The following is a 23401-nucleotide window of genomic DNA, read 5'->3' as shown; positions in this document are numbered from 1 at the left end:
TAATAATGAAAATTGAAAAAATAAAGAATACAAGTTGTTACAAATATCATATTTTTTGGTATAAATTTCATGTATAATGAAAATTGAAAAAATAAAGAATACAAGTTATTACAAATATCATATTTTTTGGTATAAATTTCATGTATAAATATGTAGCCGTTTTCCTAACAAAATGCGTTTTATGTTCAAAAAGGGGTTGATTTGTAGGTATTTTTTTATGTTTAGGCCGTTCTAAAATGAAAAGTGAACAATACACTTTGTTAATTATATCTTTGAGTATCACATATATTTTTTTTAACACAATCGTACCAAGTTTTCTCAACAAAATTCAATATGTATAAGGTGTTTTTCGGTTTTGACCATAGTAATCCCCTTAAGCACTGTATCTGAGAGGCGGTCACCCTCTACTTGTGCGACTTTCATTAAAATCGGTTTAGCAGGTTTTGCGTGAAGGAGTAACAAACGAACATACAAACTTTCGCATTTCTAATATTGATAGGATTCAACAAATAAATAAACAATTATTGACAGAATCTTCATTTATTCTTACAATAAAAATCCATACAGAGAGGAATAATCAACAATTACGTTTACACTAATACTAATACACACATCACAATCATTTAATATTAACTGTCAGTCGCTGCAATTGAGCGAGCGTGACGCAGTTTCCATGAATGAAGTGAAAACATAATATGAAAATACGGTAACTTATATTCACTTAATTATATCACAAATAAGATATAAAGACTATCGAATAAGAACTAAATCAACAAAAAACAAATTTATAAAAAATTATAAAAAATAACATAAAAATTAAACTTTGGCCGAATTTTTTTTTTGTTTGAGTAATAATAATTGATATACAATGTGGAAATTTTCGATGGGCTCTGGAGGGAAAGTACGTGAATTACTGGACATAGCAAATTTTACTGAGAGGAAACATTCCTGTATTTTTTTAAAGGAAAAGGAACTGCATTTAAAGATTTTCGTCAAAATTTGCTATCTTCAGTATTTTAAGTACATACTTCCCCTCCAGGGCCCATCAAAAAATTTCCACACTGTTTATAGCGATATAAAATTATAAAAGCCTTTATATAACCTAACCTAACCTAACATGAACGCAGAAAACTATGAAAAGTGGCTAAAAGAACGTCTAGTACCGAATCTTCCACCTACGAAATAACTCTTTTTTTTTAAACGTTTACTGAAAAGTTTATTAGTAGAAAATAAGACATTAGGTGTCTATTAGGTTTTGTCGTTGCAATAAACCGACCACTTATACCAAGGGGGAATAATAAAACGAGCGACTGAAAATAAAGTGAGCGACTGATTATGAGATACTGATTTAATAACTTGAGCGGTATGAATTTGAGTAATCGACAAATAAACTAAACAAGCAACGAATATTAGTTGATAATAAAATACAGATTGAGCGTACTAAAGGAGGATTGTGATTAATCCATTTGATATATTAGAATTCTAACTGTGTGATTGCTTTACTATATGAGCGACTAAATTACTAGTTGAGCGAATAGATTACTAAGTGAACGACTAAATTACGCTCATCTAGAGCGACTAAAAACACTAGAATAAATTGTTCAAATAGTTATTTGATAAAACTTTCAAAAACAAATTGAACTGATAGTACTACTACTACTACTCTGTCCATTATAGTATTTTTCAAAGTGATTTTTCTATTCGAAATACCTCGATTAAGATAAAATGCCACTCAGTATAAATAAATCATATGCCAAATAATGAAAATAATACAAGACGTATTAGGTCGCTCAAATATTATGAAGGTGCTCATTTTGTATTTTATGTAAGTAACGCAAATTAATGTTTGTTAGTTGCTGATCTATTAATTTTTCATCGCTCGCAGTCAGTCGCTCACTTAGTAATTCTGTTACCCCAATTAATTATTTTTGATAACTAAAACTTTAATTTACAGTCACTCGTTTAAATACTACCCTATACCAAGTACATCCATATAATACATACAGAGAGTAATAACACACACAGAACAGAGGAAAGTTGACCCTCAGATCGAAAAATAGAGATCACAATCATTTAATATTAACTGTCAGTCGCTGCAATTGAGCGAGCGTGACGCAGTTTCCATGAATGAAGTGAAAACATAGTATGAAAATACGGTAACTTATATTCACTTAATTATATCACAAATCACAAATAAGATATAAAGACTATCGAATAGAAACTAAATCAACAAAAAACAAATCTATAAAAAATAGAATAAAAATTAAACAAATTTGGCCGAATTTTTTTTTTTGTTTAAGTAATATTTGATATACAATCATTGAGATAATATTAATATATACAATGTGGAAATTTTCGATGGGCTCTGGAGGGAAAGTACGTGAATTACTGGACATAGCAAATTTTACTGAGAGGAAACATTCCTGTATTTTTTTAAAGGAAAAGGAACTGCATTTAAAGATTTTCGTCAAAATTTGCTATCTTCAGTATTTTAAGTACATACTTCCCCTCCAGGGCCCATCAAAAAATTTCCACACTGTTTATAGCGATATAAAATTATAAAAGCCTTTATATAACCTAACCTAACCTAACATGAACGCAGAAAACTATGAAAAGTGGCTAAAAGAACGTCTAGTACCGAATCTTCCACCTACGAAATAACTCTTTTTTTTTAAACGTTTACTGAAAAGTTTATTAGTAGAAAATAAGACATTAGGTGTCTATTAGGTTTTGTCGTTGCAATAAACCGACCACTTATACCAAGTACATCCATATAATACATACAGAGAGTAATAACACACACAGAACAGAGGAAAGTTGACCCTCGGATCGAAAAATAGAGATCACAATCATTTAATATTAACTGTCAGTCGCTGCAATTGAGCGAGCGTGACGCAGTTTCCATGAATGAAGTGAAAACATAGTATGAAAATACGGTAACTTATATTCACTTAATTATATCACAAATAAGATATAAAGACTATCGAATAGAAACTAAATCAACAAAAAACAAATTTATAAAAAAAAACAATTTTATAAAAAATAACATAAAAATTAAACAAATTTGGCCGAATTTTTTTTTTTGTTTAAGAAATATTTGATATACAATCATTGAGATAATATTAATACGGAGACGACACCGCCTACATCACTTATGTTCCACTCAACATAACGCCATGTGGCGTATGTTGAACATATCCTCTTTATAATATTAGTAAAGATATAGCCATAAAATTATAAATAAAATTGTTTACATTGTTCCTTCAGTCAGCCGCAATTGAAGGTTTTCTAAAATTCCTGTCAGCGACTCCGACGACACGATGTGTTCTACCTCTAATGGGAATTTTGGCTTTATATTTTTTTTTAATATTGTTAATCCGTGTTCCAAACAAAGCGCAGATTTTTTTTGGAACATCCCCTTGACCTGCAAATCATAATAAAGAGTTTAAATTGAAAACATACAATTTTTAACTTCTTTATTTAATATTTTAAATGGGTATTTTGTTGCTTTATTGTGTTGCGGGAATTTCCTATGACCACGCGGGCGAAGCCGCGGGCGGAAAGGTATTTAAGGTAACTTGTAGCCAGTGGTGTGCATTACATAAATACATAAAAACGCTGCCTACCGGACCCTACCAAACTAAGATCTGAGTATTTAATATCCAAAAATAAAAATTACAGTGTTTCTTTATTTATTAATCACCTCACGTAGTATGAAACTAAATATTTCAAATATATTTCAACAAATCCACCCACCTATCGGTATTTTGGTGGCATTATTATGTATGTCGGCGCAACGACGATAAACGACTACCCTCAAACTACTAAATAATTATAACTAGCTAAAGTTTACTTTGATCTTTTTAAAAAGTGGTTGATTCATTAATCAACCACTAATGAAATAATTAAATTAACGAAATAATTAATGTTTGTTAAAACTGATGAAAATTCATTGTAAAAATTCGAGTGGCAACACTCAAACTAATTCTTGTGAGTCATTGTTTGCTTTAAATACGAGCGACCGACGACGGCACAGAGCACATTCACTCGCCGGCCGTCGGAGCGTTCGGAGCTCTCTCTAAAATTTGTAATTTCGACGTGAAATAAAAGGGCAGTAAAAATACCTACAGGCGTTCTACTCCGAGTATGAGCGTCTGCTCTGATGATGGTGACGTCAGAATTGCTGACGTCACTCATTTTAAAAATAGCCTTTGGGCCCTTCTTCCGTCATGTATATTCTATAACTCGGCTACTGTGCATGCACTGCACTAGCGCCGCCACGTCACGGCACGGCAAAGGCACAAACTGCCCGTGTCTAAGTTTTTATATGTGTGCGTGCTTGTAGAAACTAGTGGGGCGACAATTATAAACTTCATGTGATTGACATAGAGCTCACATTGGTTTGTACAACGCACACAAGCATAAATAGTGTAGGCAGTCTCCTTACGAAGATATACAAACCGAATCCGAAACTACGGCGCATCTGAAGTTCGGCGACCAATTTAAAATGTTATACTTTATGCTTACCTTAGACAGGTATAAGGTAACCCTGCAAAGTTCGCACTCATCTTGATCGCGAACATTCCAGGCACCGGTGTGAACTCGATTCTCTGGAATATCTTTACCCTGTAATTTGGATTAAAATATTAAATATTATGAATCATTACATAAAGCATAAAAGCATAAAGAAATATTTTGAATATGTAACAATTAATTTATAGCTCACCTTAAATCCAAGTTTTTTAATCGAACGACGGTTCTTAAGCTCTTTTTTTATTATTTCATTCAATGTCGGGTAGATTTGCCTTAAAATATCCATAGGAGTACGTTGATCGCGTGTAAAAGATAATAGCAACTTTTCAATAGAGAACATGGCTGGTTCACAACTATTTGTTAACTCCTGTAAAAATGATAAAGTTTAATGAAAATTCGCTCACAGCTATTCTATATTATAAAAATGAATCACCTAATATGATATTAAGCGCAGAACTACGGTTCGACAAATTCGGCAATTTTTTTTAATACTTTCGTTAATGCACAGGTTTTTACACAGAAAACACGACAAAGGGGCAATGCAATGCAAGTTAAATAATCAAAAATTCGCACGTATCACAAGAAAGTTACCTTAAATATATGAACATAGTTTTTCATCCAGCTGTTTGTAGCGAAGTACACACTTTCTGACACTGCAAAATTTGTGGCAATCGAACAAGAGTAAGCCTTGGGGCACACTATGATGAATTCGCGGGGTTTTTGTACCGCACGGCACATTGATACGTTATACTTCTGTAACATTTCCGGGGGTATCATTGTAATGTCAGAGGGGAGCCAAATGGATTTGTTTTGGCAGAACGCAGGGCCAAGAATCTCCACTGCGCTGCGGAAGTTACTGCTTTGGTCGTCTGGTATGCCATACCTGGAAAAGCAGACGTATCGATTTAATTATTATTAATTTCGTTATTGTTTTCTAACAATCCAAAAAATTGTTTAAGCATTAAACTACATTACATAATATCGGCTCGCCAAATCCATACTAATATTATATAGACTGTCTGTTTCTTCTTCACACTTTAACCAATAAACCAATTTGTATGAAATTTGGTACGAAAATAGTTGGAGATTCGAGACTTTTCTCGTGACCTTTCCGTGATTAAAACTATCCGGAGCGAACCATAGCGCGAACTATGCTGGTTTTCCTTTTACTATGCGGATAAAGATGCGCACGGAAAGCTAGTACATATTACATATATATACATAAAAATGAATAGATGTATGAATTATTATTAATACCTCAATTCCTACTTGACCTTTATAGGCTTTATAATCTTAATATATACAGGGTGTAATCGTTAAGTATGCACAGGCGATTTTTCCGTAAGTATTACAGATAACCAAAAACTTTAAACTGATATCGAAAGTACTTAACCTAATGAGTAAAATGGCCGTAATAAATTTTTAAAAATAAATCGAGAAATATCAAAAAAATTATCTTTAAACCCTCCCATACATTAAGTATGAAATATGAATATCCCGTATACATTTAATATGAAAGATTTTAGCTTTGTTTTTCTTTTTTGGTTTTCTGCTTTAATTACTTCGCAAATTTGAAGTGGCATTTTCCACGCTTTTTCCGGACATTTTCACGCATTTTCCGGATATTTTCCGGGGATTTTCCGAGCATTTTCCGGGCATTTTCCAGGCATTTTCCACGCTTTTTCCGGACATTTCCACGCATTTTCCGGATATTTTCCAGACATTTCCCTGGCATTTTCCGGTTATTTTACGGGATTTTCCAGACATTTTCCGGGAATTTCCCAGGCATTTTCCTGGGATTTTCCGAGTACTTCCCGGGGATTTTCCGGATGTTTCCCAGACATTTTCCGGACATTTCCCTGGCATTTTCCGGGGATTTTCCACGCATTTCCCAGGCATTTTCCGGACATTTCTCAGGCATTTTCCGGGGATTTTCCAGGCATTTTCCGGATATTTTCCGGACATTTTCACGCATTTACCGGATATTTTCCGGACATTTTCACGCATTTTCCGGATATTTTCCTGGCATTTTCCAGGGATTTCCACGGTTTTTCCGGAAATTTCCACGCATTTTCCGAGCATTTCCTAGGCATTTTCCGGCTATTTTCCGGGAATTTCCCAGGCTTTTACCGGGGATTTTTTGAGCATTTCCCGGGGATTTTCCGGATGTTTTCCAGACTTTTCCGGGGATTTTCCAAGCATTTCCCGGGGATTTTCCAGACATTTACAGGCTATGTCAGGGAAATGTCCGGAAAATGCCTGGAAAATTCCCGGAAAATGTCCTGAAAATCCCGGAAAATGTCTGGAAAATGCCCGGAAAATGCTCGGAAAATATCCGGAAAATGCGTGAACATGTCCGGAAAAAGCGTGGAAAATGCCACTTCAAATTTGCGAAGTAATTAAAGCAGAAAACCAAAAAAGAAAAAGAAAGCTAAAATCTTTCATATTAAATGTATACGGGATATTCATATTTCATACTTAATGTATGGGAGGGTTTAAAGATAATTTTTTTGATATTTCTCGATTTATTTTTAAAAATTTATTACGGCCATTTTACTCATTAGGTTAAGTACTTTCGATATCAGTTTAAAGTTTTTTGTTATCTGTAATACTTACGGAAAAATCGCCTGTGCACACTTAACGATTACACCCTGTATAAATCTCGTATCACAATGTTTGTCCTATTATAATAAAATTCGCACACCATGTGCAGTTCGATCCAACTTGAGAGATAGGATAGTTTAAACATGTAGGTACCAAGGGCGAAGCCGGGGCGGACCGCTAGTACTTTATATTACCTTTTTAATATTCTAGTCGATTTCAATTTCGCTTATCTTCACCATTATATTTGAATGATTATCACATTACAACTCACCATATTTTCTGCGCACCCTCATGCATGTACTCAATCCAGGGTAGGCCGTGTGGGTCGCGATGCCAGCAACTAGTAGAGAACACCATAGAGAGGTGCAGGGTTGGCACCGTCATACCCACAACTGGGCCTAGGTAACTTAGAACGTTGCGGGGATTTTCACTCAGTCTCTGCGTATTACAACATTTTAGTTATTTATAATGTCTTTCTGATTGAACGTTAAAAAATTGTACATCTATTTCACAGTTTCCAATAAGTTAAGGAATTACACCATACTCAGAATACTATGATTGTATTTGCATTGTGTTACCTCATTTATCTATTCAATAATATTTGACATGATTTTAAATGAGCAACTATGCTTTTTGCCGGTTCTTCTCAGTAAAAGAGGCTTCTCGAATGGTAAAACTTGGGTGAAACCAAACGCATCATAATGTAATATACACCGTATCTAAGGCGAACGCCGACTAGAGTATAATATATTCTATGCCACGCGTCTGACTTAAATTTAGTATCGACCGTGATCCATGTACACCTCCTGTCACTATACAAAAATATTTAAAAAATAAATAATAATAGTTTGATAAAACTAAAAAAACACGCTTTTTATAGAAAACCGAACCGAAAAAATAGAAAATTTTATCATATTAGTGTATTGTCATCGGTCCTCAATAAATCTACAAAGTTTGAACGAAATCTGGCCGTTTAAAGTGGGTCAAAATCGCGCCCAAAGAAGTCGGTTACAAATATACAAACATACAGGTGAAGCTAATATAAGGCGTGTAATAAGAACAGAGAAAGTAGAAAAAAAAACATATAATAGATATACAGTTGTGTATAGTGCGTGAGTTTGTCAGTGTGAGTGTGTGTGTGTGTGTGTTTGTGAATGTGGGTGCTTGTGCATGTGAATGTTCCGTAAATGTGCCGCTAATAGAGAAACTGTGAATATGGAATGGTATTCTCTATGGTCGCAGGGGATATGTTCCTAGGTGACTAAATAAAAGAGCAAAAACATAAAGAAATCAGTTTAATTTAAGTTTGAACGTGATATGGATGCAAACGACTCTCGACAGCGTAAACGATAAATGATATCTCTAGTCGTATAAAGTAATGTTTGAGTTGGGTTTATTACCTTAAGATTCCACGGGTGCTGCGAGTACGGTTGCTCACAATTGTTCGGGAAGCCCAAGTCAGCCTCGTCCGTATCTATGGAGGCGGCGTACACGCACACGTGCTCCTCGCCAGTCTCGACATGCTTCCAATATATCTTCTCGACATTCTCCTCGTTGCAAACGCGCGTGGCCACGTTTATATCCACAGCGCTATTGGCGATCTGCAAGTTTACATTTGTGTTATAAAATAAAACACATAATGTGACTCGCTATCCACTAGACGTATAATATACACTAGCATGAAATACGTACATATAAATTGTTATAATGATACAATAATATTATTGTTCGTCGAGGTTAATTTAAAAATACAAGCGCCCGCTACTTGAAAAGATATGACAATACATATACCTTTTTAAACAATTTCAAATTCATATTCTTTCCTGCGATAATACAGTCTTCGGTTTCACTCAATGGCTCCAATATTTTCACATCATCTGGCCCATACTCTTCGTCGGAAGACGAATCAGACTCCGCCAACATGCGTTTCTGTCTATGTAATGGGTTCGTAGCTCGCTCTAACATATTATCGGAACGCTTCTTCCATAAACGATTAACTTGATTAGCCAGTTTATTACGCTCCTCTGGAATATAATTGCATTGCATATGGTTATTTGTATATCTATCTATATAAAGTAAGTTCGTGTTAGTTTAACACCAGTGTTTATAACTTAAGTAGAGAGCGGATTGAAAACATTTTTGGTTTGTCAGAAAGTCAAATTAGTCTCCTCAATTAGATTAGGATAATAACAGTAAAAATTTGTAAATCTTCCGAGCGATTAGGTCATTTCTCGTATACAAACAATAGAAGCGTTAATGACTAGGTAAATTGAGAGTTGTTTACTCACGATTGGTCAACGTGTCGTATGGCAACAGGAATTTCACATATATTTGGTCAAGACGCTTTTCCGGTTTTATCAGTTTTTTGTATCTCATCTCCTCAGCAACCTTATTCCATTTCTTCTTAGTGAATACGTTCTTCAATCCACCTAAGCCTTGCACAACTCGTAATAGTTTTGGTAAGTTTACCTCAAGGCCATCAAGCTATAAAGAAGAAAATAACAACATATAAGAGATTTATCAAAAAACTTAAAACCACAGGTCATTATTTAAAAATAAAATCTTACCAATGGTGGTCTGGGGCACATTTTGTGCGCAATCAAATTGGCCCGAATATTGGAAAGTTCTTTAGAGGCCGGACCCCAGCGCTTGAACATACGCGCTATATACTGATTTGTGACCCCAAATCGAATTTCGTTATCCAAGTTACAAGGTGGGACGAACGTCTCCGGTGGAATCACTTTGCACAACCCAAACTCTGCTACCTTTGGCAGTATAGATTCAAAATATATCATCGGATCCTAAAATATTAAATAGTGTTTTTTTTTTGGTTTAAAAAATTTTTAACATAGTAACGTGTCAGATAAGAATATAGATATGAATTAACCTTAAATTCCTCTGCGGTCGGTTTGAAAACGGGAGCATTTTGCATTTTTGGTCGGTCAATATTCCGATTTTCCTTCTGCTTCCTCATTTTCGACAATACTTCATCGTCGCTGGAAATTTCGGAATTGGGAGGTGTCTGGGTACGGGTAGATGGTCCAGGAACTGCTGAGGAAGGAATGAAAACAGACCGCCGATTGTTCGACGTCTCATCAGTGGACGGACTCGCGTTTCGTGTCTCTTGCTGTTGTGTGCCGGACGATTGGCCATTTTGCACGGTCTCATCACAGTCATCATCCAGGGTCTCCGGGAACGGTACTTCAAGTTTACAATTCCACGTATTATTTGAATTATTTAAATTTCCAGTTGACGAAACTGATGTTGAAGGATTGGTGGTATCAGTGAGATCAGTGGGAAGATTTTCTACATTTATATGATCCGATAGTAATAAGTTGAAACTCGACGACTCCAGTGATTTCACAAGTGTCGATACGAGTTTTATTTTTGAACAGAACTTACATGCGTTACATTGTTTATTTAGAATGGTATTACTACAGCAAACAATTTCCCTCAAAGAAGTAATGTGCCTCGAGGGGCACTCGTTTCTTGATTTTTTCGTGTTGCTACGCGTACTTGCTTGATTTTGAACAGATGCAGTAGCATCGTCTATATTTTGTGCACAATTGTTGTTTGGCGCTAAAAAAATAATATTGCCTTAATTTTTTATTTTTTACTGTACTTAAAGTATTTTGTAAAAATGGTAGTAATAATTAATATTCAGACAAAACTATACTTTTACTTATATAATAACATCATATGTACTAATATTATAAATGCGAAAGTTTGTGAGGATGTGTATGTGAGTGTTTGTTACTATTTTCACGCAAATACTACTGAACCGATTAAAATGAAATTAAGCACACATATAGAGGGTAGCTTGGATAGGTTTTATCCCGGAAATCCCACGGGAACGGGAACTATGCGGGTTTTTCTTTGAAAACGCGGGCGAAGCCGCGGGCTATAGCTAGTACATACTTTTATAGAAGTCACACACAATGAAGTAATAATCACAAAATCTCAAATATATTTCGCATACATACCCGGTGTATAAGTAACTGCGTCCTGTCCATTACTATCACCAATAATAACTGAATTGTCTGAAAATTTTTCACGTTCATCTGTAAGAACAATATAATGTTCGTTAAACAAACTAATAATAACATGGAATACTTGTGGAATACTTAACATTTATTTTTCTATCAATTATACAAGGTTACAGGCTAATACATTATCATAAAAATACCCACATACATGTATATATGTACATAAAAATATGGGTGCTAATTAAAAATACTTTTTTTAACATAATTATTAGGATCTAAAAATCTACATTGCCTTCTAAATTAATGTTTAACAATCTTAGTGCCACTCTTTATTTTGTGGACTAAATTACTGATCTATATGTATCTATACAGGGTGTAAACGTTAAGTGTGCACAGGCGATTATTCCGTAACTATTACAGATATCAAAAAGTTTTAAACTGGTATCGAAAGCCTAAATTTACCTAATGAGTAAAATGGCCATAATAATTTTTTTTAAATAAAACGAGAAATATAAAAAAAATAACATTAAACCTTCCCATACATTTAGTATGAGATATGAATATCCCATGTTCATTTGATATGAAAGATTTTAGCTTTTTCTTTATTTTTTTGGTTTTCTTCTTTAATTACTTCGCAAATTTGAAGGGAAGTTCATTTAGAAACTGTAAATAGAGCTCCTCATTGTATATCTGGTTATCAGATGGGGGAAGGTCGATCTTAAATCGGATAGTACTATTAGCAAAGTTCTTTCCGGCAGAGCATGAAAAATTTATAGTTCTTTTGCATGCACTTGTTAATTTAATGATTCCTGCATGGAACTCCAATTTTTGCATTCTCTGCTAAGTTCGCAGAAACAATAAACACAAGTATAGTAAAAAAAACACTACCTGTCCTCTGCTCCATTTTAACAGGCATCATGGCTTCATCAGAATTTTCGAATTGTAAATCTAAAAGCATAATAATTAAGCTTAGAATTAAAGAATATAACATTGACTTCTAGATTAGTAATAATTAATTAATCAATTAGTTATGTGTCCATATTTATAGGTATGTATGTATTATATTGTGTTATGTTCAAGTCTTAACCAACGGACCAAAAAGGGTCACTATAGCTACTTTGTGGTCACACCACGCGTTATGAGTGATTTTTTCTCTCACGTGTCTTTGAACGTAACATAATATAAATAAACAATTTATATTAATAAAAAGCTCACCAAATAAGTATAAGCTTATGAACTCATGTACACCAAAAATAAAAGATTATACATATATCACAACTAGCGGTCCGCCCCGGCTTCGCCCGTGGTACATACATGTTTAAACTATCCTATCTCTCAAGTTGGATCGAACTACACATGGTGTGCGAATTTTATAATAATCGGTTAAGGAGTCCATTGAGGACAAACATTGTGACACGAGATTTATATATATTAAGAATAAGATAATAAAAGATTACATACTTGAAACATAATTCGAAGAAGTACCAGCAACATGTAATGGGGATTCTTGGTTATCTGAAATATTTATAATAAAATATGAGTACATATTTATATATCTTACGATACCTATATGTAATTCACAAAATAATTTTACATAGGATTACATTAAACTATTAGACTACAAAAAAACGAAAACATACTTATTATATAATCTTCGGGATCATTGGACATCTTTACGGACACAGGCATTTCCATATCTGAAACAAAATATAAAAACACGATAATTTATACATGGTTATCTTAAAATATATGTAATTCATAAAATAATTTACCTAGGAGTAAGGACTACGTTTATGCCACTTTAAATAAAAAAATAAAATAAACCTGTTAAATCACCAAAAGGAATTTGGTTCACGGTTCCAGCATCTTCCTGATCTGAAATTTTAATAACAAAAATGTGATAAACAAATGAAATATACGTAAATTAATATTTTCTTCTACATAAAATTACTTTCAACTATTTTACAGTCACACGTACAGTACTCCCAAACTGATAATGCGCATAGAAAAATACGTCACTGTTCAGCGACTGTCATATTCCCCGAGCATCCGAAGACGATATGTATATAGAGGTGTTAAATGTATTTTCTTCATGCATAGTTTATTAGAATTATGAGTTTTATTGTGATTTTACGCTAAAAGAGATAAGTAACGAAATTTGTTTCGATAATTTAATGTAAGTTAATAGCGAGGATAACCCACACGATTGCGAATATATATTTGTTGCATTGATTTACTTGGAAAATTCTATATTTAGAACTATTAAAGTGTCTTACTGAAGCTGGCGTGATGATGGATGCATGAAAGGTTAAAATAAGACAAAGTTTATATTTAAAAAAATATTTTCAATCACTAGTTTACATTTAAATTGTAGAAATCTAATCATTAAAATCTCAGTCCAAAGGATTTACAGAATCAGGGATTATCTATATTTCTGATATCGTAGAATGATCAAAACTTTCATTATGCTCTTATTAATTTTCACTTTCCGCACTGCTATCTGCTACCTGTGTATATAATCATTTTATCGGAAAATTCAACTTTGAAACAAAACTAAGAAGGGTATGTAACAGCAGCTCTATATAATTCCATACAGAGATAATACGTGCGGTCACCACCAATATAATATAAAGACGACTGACGGATTTTTGAATTTTTTGACTGACAGGCTACCGTCACCTACCGCCCGAATTGTTTTCGATTGTGTATGACTCTGAACTGAATCCTATTTCTTTCGAACAAGGTGCAAGATGCAAGTGCATTGTTTAGGGCACTTACGATTCAATGATTCGGGATGATTCGGGTGTTTCTGGAAATATGATAATTAGCGAAGATCTGCATGCGCATTATTAATTTTGGAGTAGGTACTGTAAAGAAAAACGCTAAACTACCTGCTCTACAGCCAGAAGTATTAGAAAGAGGCGTTATGCTTCCATATCTTTTAACATTTTCTACTTCCTCATCTGAAATATTAGCAACAAAAATTTGATAATTTATAAATTATTATCTCAAAATATACTGTAATACAGTGTGGAAAGGAGAAGGACCACGGTTGATATGGGTAAAATTTTATTTGTCACGTATTCGTGATATTGTTAGTTCATGAGATTTATAATGATCAAGTCTTAATTATACCAGATAAATTGAAATAAACGTAAAAGTTTTTGTTTTGAAACATATATCTATCTCTTGCAATTTTGCTTGCAGTGTTCCTACTCTCATATATTGAAAATACGTGGAAAATAAAATAAAAAATTACGACGCAAGTATTTTCAATTTAAATCGGTAAAATGATTTGCGTATATAATACGATAATAATACATATAATAAATCTGTAGAAGGGTCAATTCTGTACATTGAAAATATTGAAAAAATAAATAGCAGGGGGTGTTACTGGATCGATACCAAACCCAAATATGTGATTAAAAAATTTTTTGTCTGTCTGTCTGTCTGTCTGTCTGTATGTGAAGGCATCACGTGAAAACTAACGGTTCGATTTCGATGAAACTTGGTACAATTATACCTTATTATCCTGGACATAAAATAGGATACTTTTTATCCCGGAAAAATACGTAGAAAAAAGATAAATCTTATTTTTTCTTAATTTTTCCGCGCGGACGGAGTCGCGGGCGGAAGCTAGTGTATAATATAAAAAGTAACAGTATCTCAATAGAATAAAATATACTTGACAAATCGACATAAATAAACAATTTATAATAATAAATGGCTCACCAAATTAGTATAAGCTTATGAACTCATGTATACCATAAATAAAAGATTATATATCACAACTAGCGGTCCGCCCCGGCTTCGCCCGTGGTACATACATGTTTAAAACATCCTATCTCTCAAGTTGGATCGAACTACACATGGTGTGCGAATTTATAAATCTTTCTGTAATGGGCAAGTAAAAAAATAGCGAGTTTTACTTGCCCATTACAGAAAGGTGTGTCAAATTCGACTCAGTAGGTTAGGTTAGGTTTGAACTGCGACCCTCACGCACGAGCCGAGCTAGCGAAGCGAGCTAGCCGAGGCAGCGGCCGGCGAGTGGCAGAACCGACTCGCTATTGTTTTACTTGCTTGCTTGTTAATCTTTTATTATCTTAATATAAATAAATCTCGTGTCGCAATGTTTGTCCTCAATGGACTCCTAAACCACTTAACCAATTATAATAAAATTCGCACACCATGTGCAGTTCGATCCAAATTGAGAGATAGGATAGTTTTTATGAAAAAAAAAAACCTAAACATGTAGGTACCACGGGCGAAGCCGGGGCGAACCGCTAGTCTTAATATCTAAATCTCGTGTCACAATGTTTGTCCTCAATGGACTCCTAAACCACTTAACCGATTATAATAAAATTCGCACACCATGTGCACTTCGATCTAACTTGAGAGATAGGATAGTTTAAACATGTAGGTAGTAGGTACCACGAGCGAAGCCGGGGCGGACCGCTAGTTGAGCTATATTTCATATTGACACAATAAGTTTGATTTTGATACCAAGTGCCATATTCACTTGGGCAATCTCCTTTCAATGGGCCCTGGAGGGAAAGTACTTGAAATCCTGAAGATATCAAATTTTACTGAAATGAAACATTTCTATATTTCTAAAAAGATATGAATTCAAAGATTTAAGAAAATTCACTTGCCAACCGGGAATAGAACTAACTAAAAAAAAATTTAAATTCACTTGCCAACCGGGAATAGAACTAACTAAAAAAAAATTAAAACTTCTTATTTCATTCTTGAAATGCACACATATTATCCGTAAAATATTGGATATTTATTAAAGTGAAACTTTTATGACATCGTCTCAAACTTTTTGGTCTGTGTAGCGCATGTCGCGTGACGGTACCACAGCAATAACACTAGCTTTAAAACAAGTGATAACTGCGTTAAAAACAACCGACTTCAAACTTGCACTTGCAACATTTACAATTACAGACAAAAATGCTCATAAAATAAAAACTACTGGGCCTATCCGAATAAAATTTTTATGGGACCAATTCGACACCATCCCGCATCGAACAAAAAAAGAATCACGTAAATCGGTTTAGAAACCTCGGAGTAATCGGTGTACATACATAAAAAAAAAAAAAAAAAAAAAAACATACCGGCCGAATTGATAACCTCCTCCTTTTTTTTGAAGTCGGTTAATAATAAAGCCTCATGCTAATAGAACTAGCGTATTCCAAGCCAGGCCAGCTAGCCAATACAGTTTCAAAGATAATGCAAGACCGCAATTTTAATATTCGATTATTAATTATTTAATCTTTTGCATTTGTTATACTTCTAATTATTATCTGCAATTTCAGAAGAAAAGTCGTTAGTGCGATTCCCGGTCGAAGCAAATGAACTTTCGAAAATATTTCAATGCAGTTCTATTTCTTTTACATCATAAATGTTTCCTTTGAGAATTTTTTTTTATCTCCAGTATTCAAGTAAGTACTTTCCCTCCAGGGCCCATCGAAAATTTCCATTGTATAAACCTATCATATTATGATAGGCAGGAGGCAGGTTCCCGTGATCCGCGCTTTACTCTTATTGCTCATATTTCACATCATAAAAGCATTCTTGTAATTAACAATTAACAAGCATAAAATACTCCTGAAGCTCTTTCAAGTGATACCAAACACGGTATATTTATTTTAATTTTATATTAACATAGAACTTTTTGCCCGCTAGAGGGCGCAATACTAAATTTGGTGACAAGCTTTATAGCTCATAAGTCATAAGTTCATAACCAACATTATTCTCATAGGTAGTAAAGCAGCTATGAACGAAAAGATGTGAATTATATGCAATCAGCAAATGAATACAGGTAAAGTCACAAGCAAATGCTAGTAATATATATGTATATTCAAAATGTACAAACACGGCATGTCTATCTTAACTTTATTTTTTTTTACTCTGTATGTTTAGTCGCTAGAGGGCACCACATTAAATTTTGTGAAACCCCATATAGCATATAACCAGCGGACAATTAAGACGCTTCTAATGATACGTCATTTGTCGAATTCTGATAAGTAGTTTAGAAGTTACGAGGGAACAGATGAACATACATACATACATAGCCTGTCAAAAACAATAACCCTCCCTTTGCTTTGCCGTAGTCGGGTAAAAAAATATTAAAATATACCTGGTATACGAATCGTAGGAGGAACAGAGAGAGGAATTAATGATACAGACACTTCTTTATCTGAAATATTAATAACAAAAACGTGACTATCATTTATATTTTAACTTAAAACATATGTAACTCATAAAATAATCGTACCAATGACTGCATTACTATTTGACGACATCTTCTTGGGCATTTTTTTCTTTTTATTACAACCTGCAACAAATAAAAATATGTATTAAATAACCAATTTTTATATTAAGTTGCAAGTTTTAAAAATTGATGTTTACCGATTCACAGACCTACAAAATATGTACAATTTCATGAGAAGAAATTTAATTTAGTACACCGTGACACATGAAGTTTACATATCAGATGTATATCAAAAGATGTGGTGTGATATATTGAATATATTGTATTGCATTGCTTTTTTTTTCATTTATATCGTAAAAATAGTATAAAACAAAGTCACTTTCTCTGTCCTCTGTGTCCCTATGTATGGTTAAATCTTTAAAACTACGCAACGGATTTTGAAGCGGTTTTTTTAATAGATAGAGTTATTCAAGAGGAAGGTTTTAGTAGTTATATAATTTATTATGTTTTAGACAAAGCGGGCGAAGCCGCGGGTGGAAAGCTAGTTACAAAATACTGGTTAAGTACTAACCTGTATCACTGCTACGATCCCTCCGTACAGATTTTCTGCTCTTCGAACGTTCTGGGTACCGATTGGGCGGTTCAGATTCGCCATTTTCGCTGCTCTTGCTACAACTTGGCTGGCTTGTATCTTCTAACCTTTTTAATAGTACAACTGGTTGCTTGTGAGTGTGTATACCTAAAAAAAGAGATATCAGCATAGATATGGGCATATAAAACAAATGCTTCAGTGATCATTTACAGCAACCTTCACTCTATAATGTGCAGTACCACATTTTAATTAATAGGGAGTTCTTTTTTGCTACTATTGCTGTTTTTGGTTCTTTATTTTAGATTATTAAGATATGTTACATATTTTTACATGGTGGCAAATAAAAAGTTTCTCTATTTCTATATCCTTTCGGATGTCCATGACATTTCCCGATTTTCCCTATCCGTCATACCGGGAGCCGGTATGGTCAACAGACAGCGAAATTTTGAGATAGACTTTTACATTAACTCGATTTTCTCCGTATCCAGTACGAATCAAGTTAATTCAAGTTATAAATCTTATTGTTAATTGAATAATCTTTATTCACTTTCAACCATTTCTATATAAATACTCAATTAAAGCTAACACAGAACTTTCAACAGAGGGTAGTGTGATATTTAGATAAGTTTCGGTTATAATTTAAATTAAAACAACATTTGGAAGTAATTAAAACATTTTATTTACAACTTATCACATTAGGTTTAAACAAAACAAAATTCAAGTGCCACCATACAAATTTTTTACACAACACACGATCTTAATATCGTCACAAAAAACCGCCACTTAATGATGTCATCAAAAGTGGGTATCGTATTTCAACCTAATTTTAAATGACGCATGCCGATTTGGACACGATGTTTTGTTTATTAGAAACTTAAGCTTATTAACTGAGTTATTTAACTGAGAGGTGTTTATGCAACAGATCAGTCAGTTTTTATAAGTAAGGCTGTAATTATAAATATCTTGAGTAGGAGCTAAACAAAAACAACTCAAAAATTTGGGTCAAAAATTACGTACATTTCAAAACATAGTTTTAGGAAAAAATATTGCAACAGAAGTTTTAGACATTTTCTAAGATTTAGATAGATTAAAGCATCAAAACAAATCAACAGAACAGTACAGTTCTAAGAAATATTTCAAGATATAAGTTGTTAAAAGTAGCAAAAAATTATTCATTTTGGTACCTGGAGGCTATAAAAGTATGGATACGACTTTTCGTAAAACATAATATTTTCAAGGTATGGCTCTTATGAGATGTGTTTGTTTTTTACTATCATACATTCAAAACATCTATTCTGGTCATATTTCGGTAATGTAGCAGTCAGCAATCAATTAAAATTTTAATGCATACAAAAATATTCCTGAGGCATATCCATACTTAGGTAGCATCCTAAAAATACGCAATCTGTTGACGTACCGGCTCCCGGTATGATACTACGTAGTATCATATTTCACTACGTATTTTCATGTTTTTGAAACAAATATAATGCTACCCTATGAAATATATCAAAACTAAGTAGTTTTACGTTTTAGATCTAATATCAACTTACCTTTTTATCCATTTCTGGCTGAAATATAACGACAATAAAATCGTCATCACGCGTTCGACCTTGCACATGCTGATAGTTACAGACCGAATTTTAGTGAAAATTAACAGAACTATTATATAATTAGTATATAATATAATCAATATTCATTAAGTGATGTGGTATTGATAGACTAGTCTTTAGAGCATTCAGTCGTAACAGAACACTAAACTGCATTTTTATGGCGCCAGATTTGATTTATTATTATTTATTATGGCTTTTCTTCAATGCCACAAAGCGTATAGGTTAAATAGTATATCGGCTACTAGAAAAATGTGGTACTGGTGTGGTGTAGTTCGCTATGTGGTATTTCTGTGATTCACTAATACACATACAATCAATTAGTGAATAGTAAAGTGTAGTATTTTCCGTAAAAATCATAAAAGGGCACTTTATTTTTTACGATTTATTTTTCACTTGCCTTGGAAAGAGACCACATCCAACATCGAGCTCGGTGTAGTGTGTACTTGGAAGACTCTTGATTCAGGCGGTGTTTCTGTTCTCCTGTCCACAGCGGCTTGTTGCGTTTGACGCGTAACCGGAACATGTATGCCCGCGGCGAATTTGCGTTGTGCTCGGACTCTGTAAATAATAGGACTAAAATAGTCACTTTTGGTGAATCATAAGATTTTCTTATTACAAATCAGATAAAAATTTGTATAGAATTCATAAGAATTTTTATGAATTCTGTATATATGTGGGTGTTAATATTTTCGTAAGTATTAACAGATACACATAACAAACATTATAAAATTGACTTGGACAGCTTACAAATACTCCGTCAAGAAATAAAATATATCTAATATCATCCAGAACTGGAAAAAGATTCTATTTACTTCCATTTCTAGATCTACATCGGATGAAGATGATGATAAAGAAGTGTTTATAATAAAACGCTCTTCCATTATTTCTATTACTTTATCTGGTTTCGTAGAATCGTTTTCGATTTTGCTGACTTTGCACACAGCATTTCAGACATTACTCTGGCCCAATTTCAGAAAAAGCTTCTTCCACTAATTTTTTGATATCCGTAGCAGGACTATTAACATTGTTCTCCGCAACTTTTTGTTTCATTATAACCCAAAATCATTTCTATTGGATTTAGTTACTTTAGGTAGTTCAGGATTTAAAATATTTTTAATTTAAAGTATCAAAACGGTTAAGTCCAATTTACCAGTGAAATCTTCCACGCACTTCAAAGTTGAAGATTGCGATGTGTATGATTCTTCTTCATGCAATATTTTTCTATACACATTGTTAACAACACCTCTTGCTTGTGATCGCAGGAGAAAGGAGAAGTCCAAGATGATGCTTTTCAAATCCCGGTAAGTTTTGCTGGTACATATCAAACGCATGCATGTCCAGATTTAAATCTAATTTTGTTGCATAATCAGCAAGTAAAACATTTCTTTTTCTTCGTAAAAATAAGTCAAATGTATTATATTATATCTGTCATCTATACTAATATTATAAAGAGGAAAAGTTTGTAAGTATGTATGTATGTATGTATGGTTTTCACGCATAAACTACTGGACCAATTTCAAAAATTCTTTCACCATTAGAAAGCTGCATCTTTACTGAGCAACAAAGGGTATATTGCATTTTCAAAAAAATTAGAGATCCTTACCAAAAATGCAATAATGTAACCCAAGGTGTAAAAAAATCCTCAATAAAACTTCTGTCATCGCGTGCGCTGCGGAATCTATTGAAGATAGAACAAAAAAATGTTCTACGGTATTATAGAATGGATCAATATCTACAAGAAAGTCCGCGATACCATATGTCCATCTTCAGTAGTTATGTTACTACAACAACTTTTTTACGTTTTCAAAGTAAATAGAAGTGCCGACAGTAATCAAACCATGTTATCCATACACATATATTAATCCTTATCCCATTAAATGATGTTTTATTATAGACCGTTTCAATACCAGCAAAATACTTTTTAAATGAAAAAAAATGGATATTCCATTCAAAAGATATAACGAATTTTTAAAAGTGTCAATCTACAGAAAATAGTAGGTATACTGTTCAATACAATGAGCAGGCGTAGTGCGGGACGGGGTAAAGGTGATTTTCATGTGATTAAAAATTAAACCTATAGTCCTACCTATAGTAGACTTTTCACTGTCACGATATCGTTACCTATGCGGGTGAAACCGCAGGGTATTGCTAGTAAATTATAAAGGTCCTAACATATTGTTTTTTTAATTTATTAAAAATACCTCGATTCCCACATTTCTGTTAGGATGGACTTACCGGTTTGATATGTATCGGCTCAATTAGAATCTGTTCTTTTTTGCATTAATAGTTAGTGTCGATTAAAAGGATGAAATCTATAACAAACTTGATAAATCAAATGAGAGGAACATTTTTCACCACCATCGCTTATGGGCTTTTTATTATTATTTCGGTTCTGAATATTCAAAGTAGTTAGGTTCTGAATTCAGTTACATATCAGAGATAATTATTCATACACAAAATAGTTTATATATTCAGCATTATTTATAACAACTTCGCTTAGCTCAAATTTGTCCCTACTTTGCTTAGCATGCAGTCATTACAATGTTTTGGTATATTTAATTATTAGGATGTTATTGTTTTCGCAGTGCTTGGAATTTCAATAACATAACTATGAATAAAATTCTTGGAACTTTGTTACTCACAAGCTTATAGTAATATTATGTACTATTTATAAAAAAAATTTTATTAGTAATATACATTTGCAGTGCAACTAAATGTACATATGTATAGTTCCCGTTCCCGTGGGATTTCCGGGATAAAACCTATCCTGTTTCCCGGGGTGAAAAGTAGCCTATTAAAATTTGGTATGGAGATATTTTGATACCCGAGAAAGATCTCGGGTATCAAAATATCTCCATACCAAATTTCATGCAAATTGGTTCAGTAGTTTAGGCGTGATTGAGTAACAGACAGACAGACTTACTTTCGCATTTATAATATTATAGTATGGATAGTATGGATTATAAGTTATTATCACATAAAGATTATAGAAACTTTTTCAAATATGGCTTAACAATAAAACTATGGTAATGGCAGTTATCATTTTTTTCGGGAGACATTATAATAAATACACGTGCGTTATTTAGGTACTTACCGTCTCATGGTGAATGCGCTGAATGCTGATGCTAATGTTGATTAGGTGATACCTCGGGTGATACTGTATCTGCAAGACAATTAATAAGTTAATTGTATATAGATAAACCAAGTTTTAAATAAGTTCAAGTCAAAAAGTTGAATTCTAACTAACGTATTATTGAAGTATTACACTGAATTCTTGTATAATATGAATTCTTTAAAAAAAGTTTAAACTGTTTCCTATTATTTGCAAAATACAAACCTGCAACATCAAAAAAAATTCATCAAGATTGACCCGCTCACAAAATGCCGCACACTGCACAGACGCCACAGAGCAAGAAGTGGGAGACGGGCGAGGAGACGGGAGTCGTTCTAACTCGTTTCTAACTTCTAGTTTATAGTTATATTCTATATAGCCAGTAAGTGTTGCCATGCCTGATTTTATGAAAAATAGCAGAATATGTGCCAAAAATCGGTAGAAATTGGTAGAATCCCTAATGAAATAAAAAAAAATTGGTTGTCTGTAAAGTCGGTTTACTGACGATAGTTGAACGTGACAACGTCCGATTGTGCTTCTTTGTCGCTCTTTCCGCGCTCTTGCTTGCACTAAAAGCCTTACATGGAACGCCTCAGAGCGAGGTAACGCCGCATGAGTCATGTTTTTTCGTGTGTGCAGCCGGCTCTATCGAATTATGAGACGTTGTCACGTCTAAATTTTAGATCATTAAGTAAATACAATACAATATTATAGTGACTTTTTCTGACCTTTCGTAGCGGAGATTCT

At 33.5% G+C, this 23401-nt stretch overlaps 1 protein-coding gene across 1 annotated transcript; it reads right to left on the bottom strand.

Moving 5' to 3' along the window:
• Positions 1–1287: 1287 nt before the first annotated feature.
• On the bottom strand, positions 1288–22991 carry LOC149911022 (jumonji, AT rich interactive domain protein 2-like). Its single transcript, XM_090102032.1, has 22 exons — positions 22880–22991; positions 22637–22705; positions 19940–20100; positions 17912–18079; positions 17404–17463; positions 17266–17325; positions 14015–14086; positions 12948–12998; positions 12764–12820; positions 12585–12638; positions 12012–12071; positions 11121–11198; positions 10025–10716; positions 9705–9938; positions 9426–9621; positions 8929–9161; positions 8538–8738; positions 7409–7575; positions 5125–5416; positions 4727–4900; positions 4528–4626; positions 1288–3424 (listed from the first exon to the last, which is right to left on the bottom strand). The coding sequence occupies exons 2-22, from the start codon at positions 22642–22644 to the stop codon at positions 3251–3253; spliced, it is 3291 nt and encodes a 1096-aa protein (XP_089958158.1). The 5' UTR covers positions 22645–22705; positions 22880–22991; the 3' UTR covers positions 1288–3250.
• Positions 22992–23401: the final 410 nt, after the last annotated feature.

This window comes from Colias eurytheme, chromosome 1 (genome assembly GCF_061535395.1).
Source record: "Colias eurytheme isolate Ceu_HAF_F1 chromosome 1, ilColEury1 Martin Lab GWU primary, whole genome shotgun sequence".
In the NCBI taxonomy this organism is placed as follows: domain Eukaryota; kingdom Metazoa; phylum Arthropoda; class Insecta; order Lepidoptera; family Pieridae; genus Colias; species Colias eurytheme.
The sequence above is the reverse complement of the archived record's forward strand: the minus strand, read 5'-3'. Positions and strand labels throughout refer to the sequence as shown.

Coding starts and splice junctions, on each gene's coding strand:
- LOC149911022 (XM_090102032.1), bottom strand. Junction 12,072..12,584: donor TTCTTCGAATTATGTTTCAA/GTATGTAATCTT, acceptor TTATGCTTTTAG/ATTTACAATTCGAAAATTCT. Junction 5,417..7,408: donor GAGGGTGCGCAGAAAATATG/GTGAGTTGTAAT, acceptor CTGCTTTTCCAG/GTATGGCATACCAGACGACC.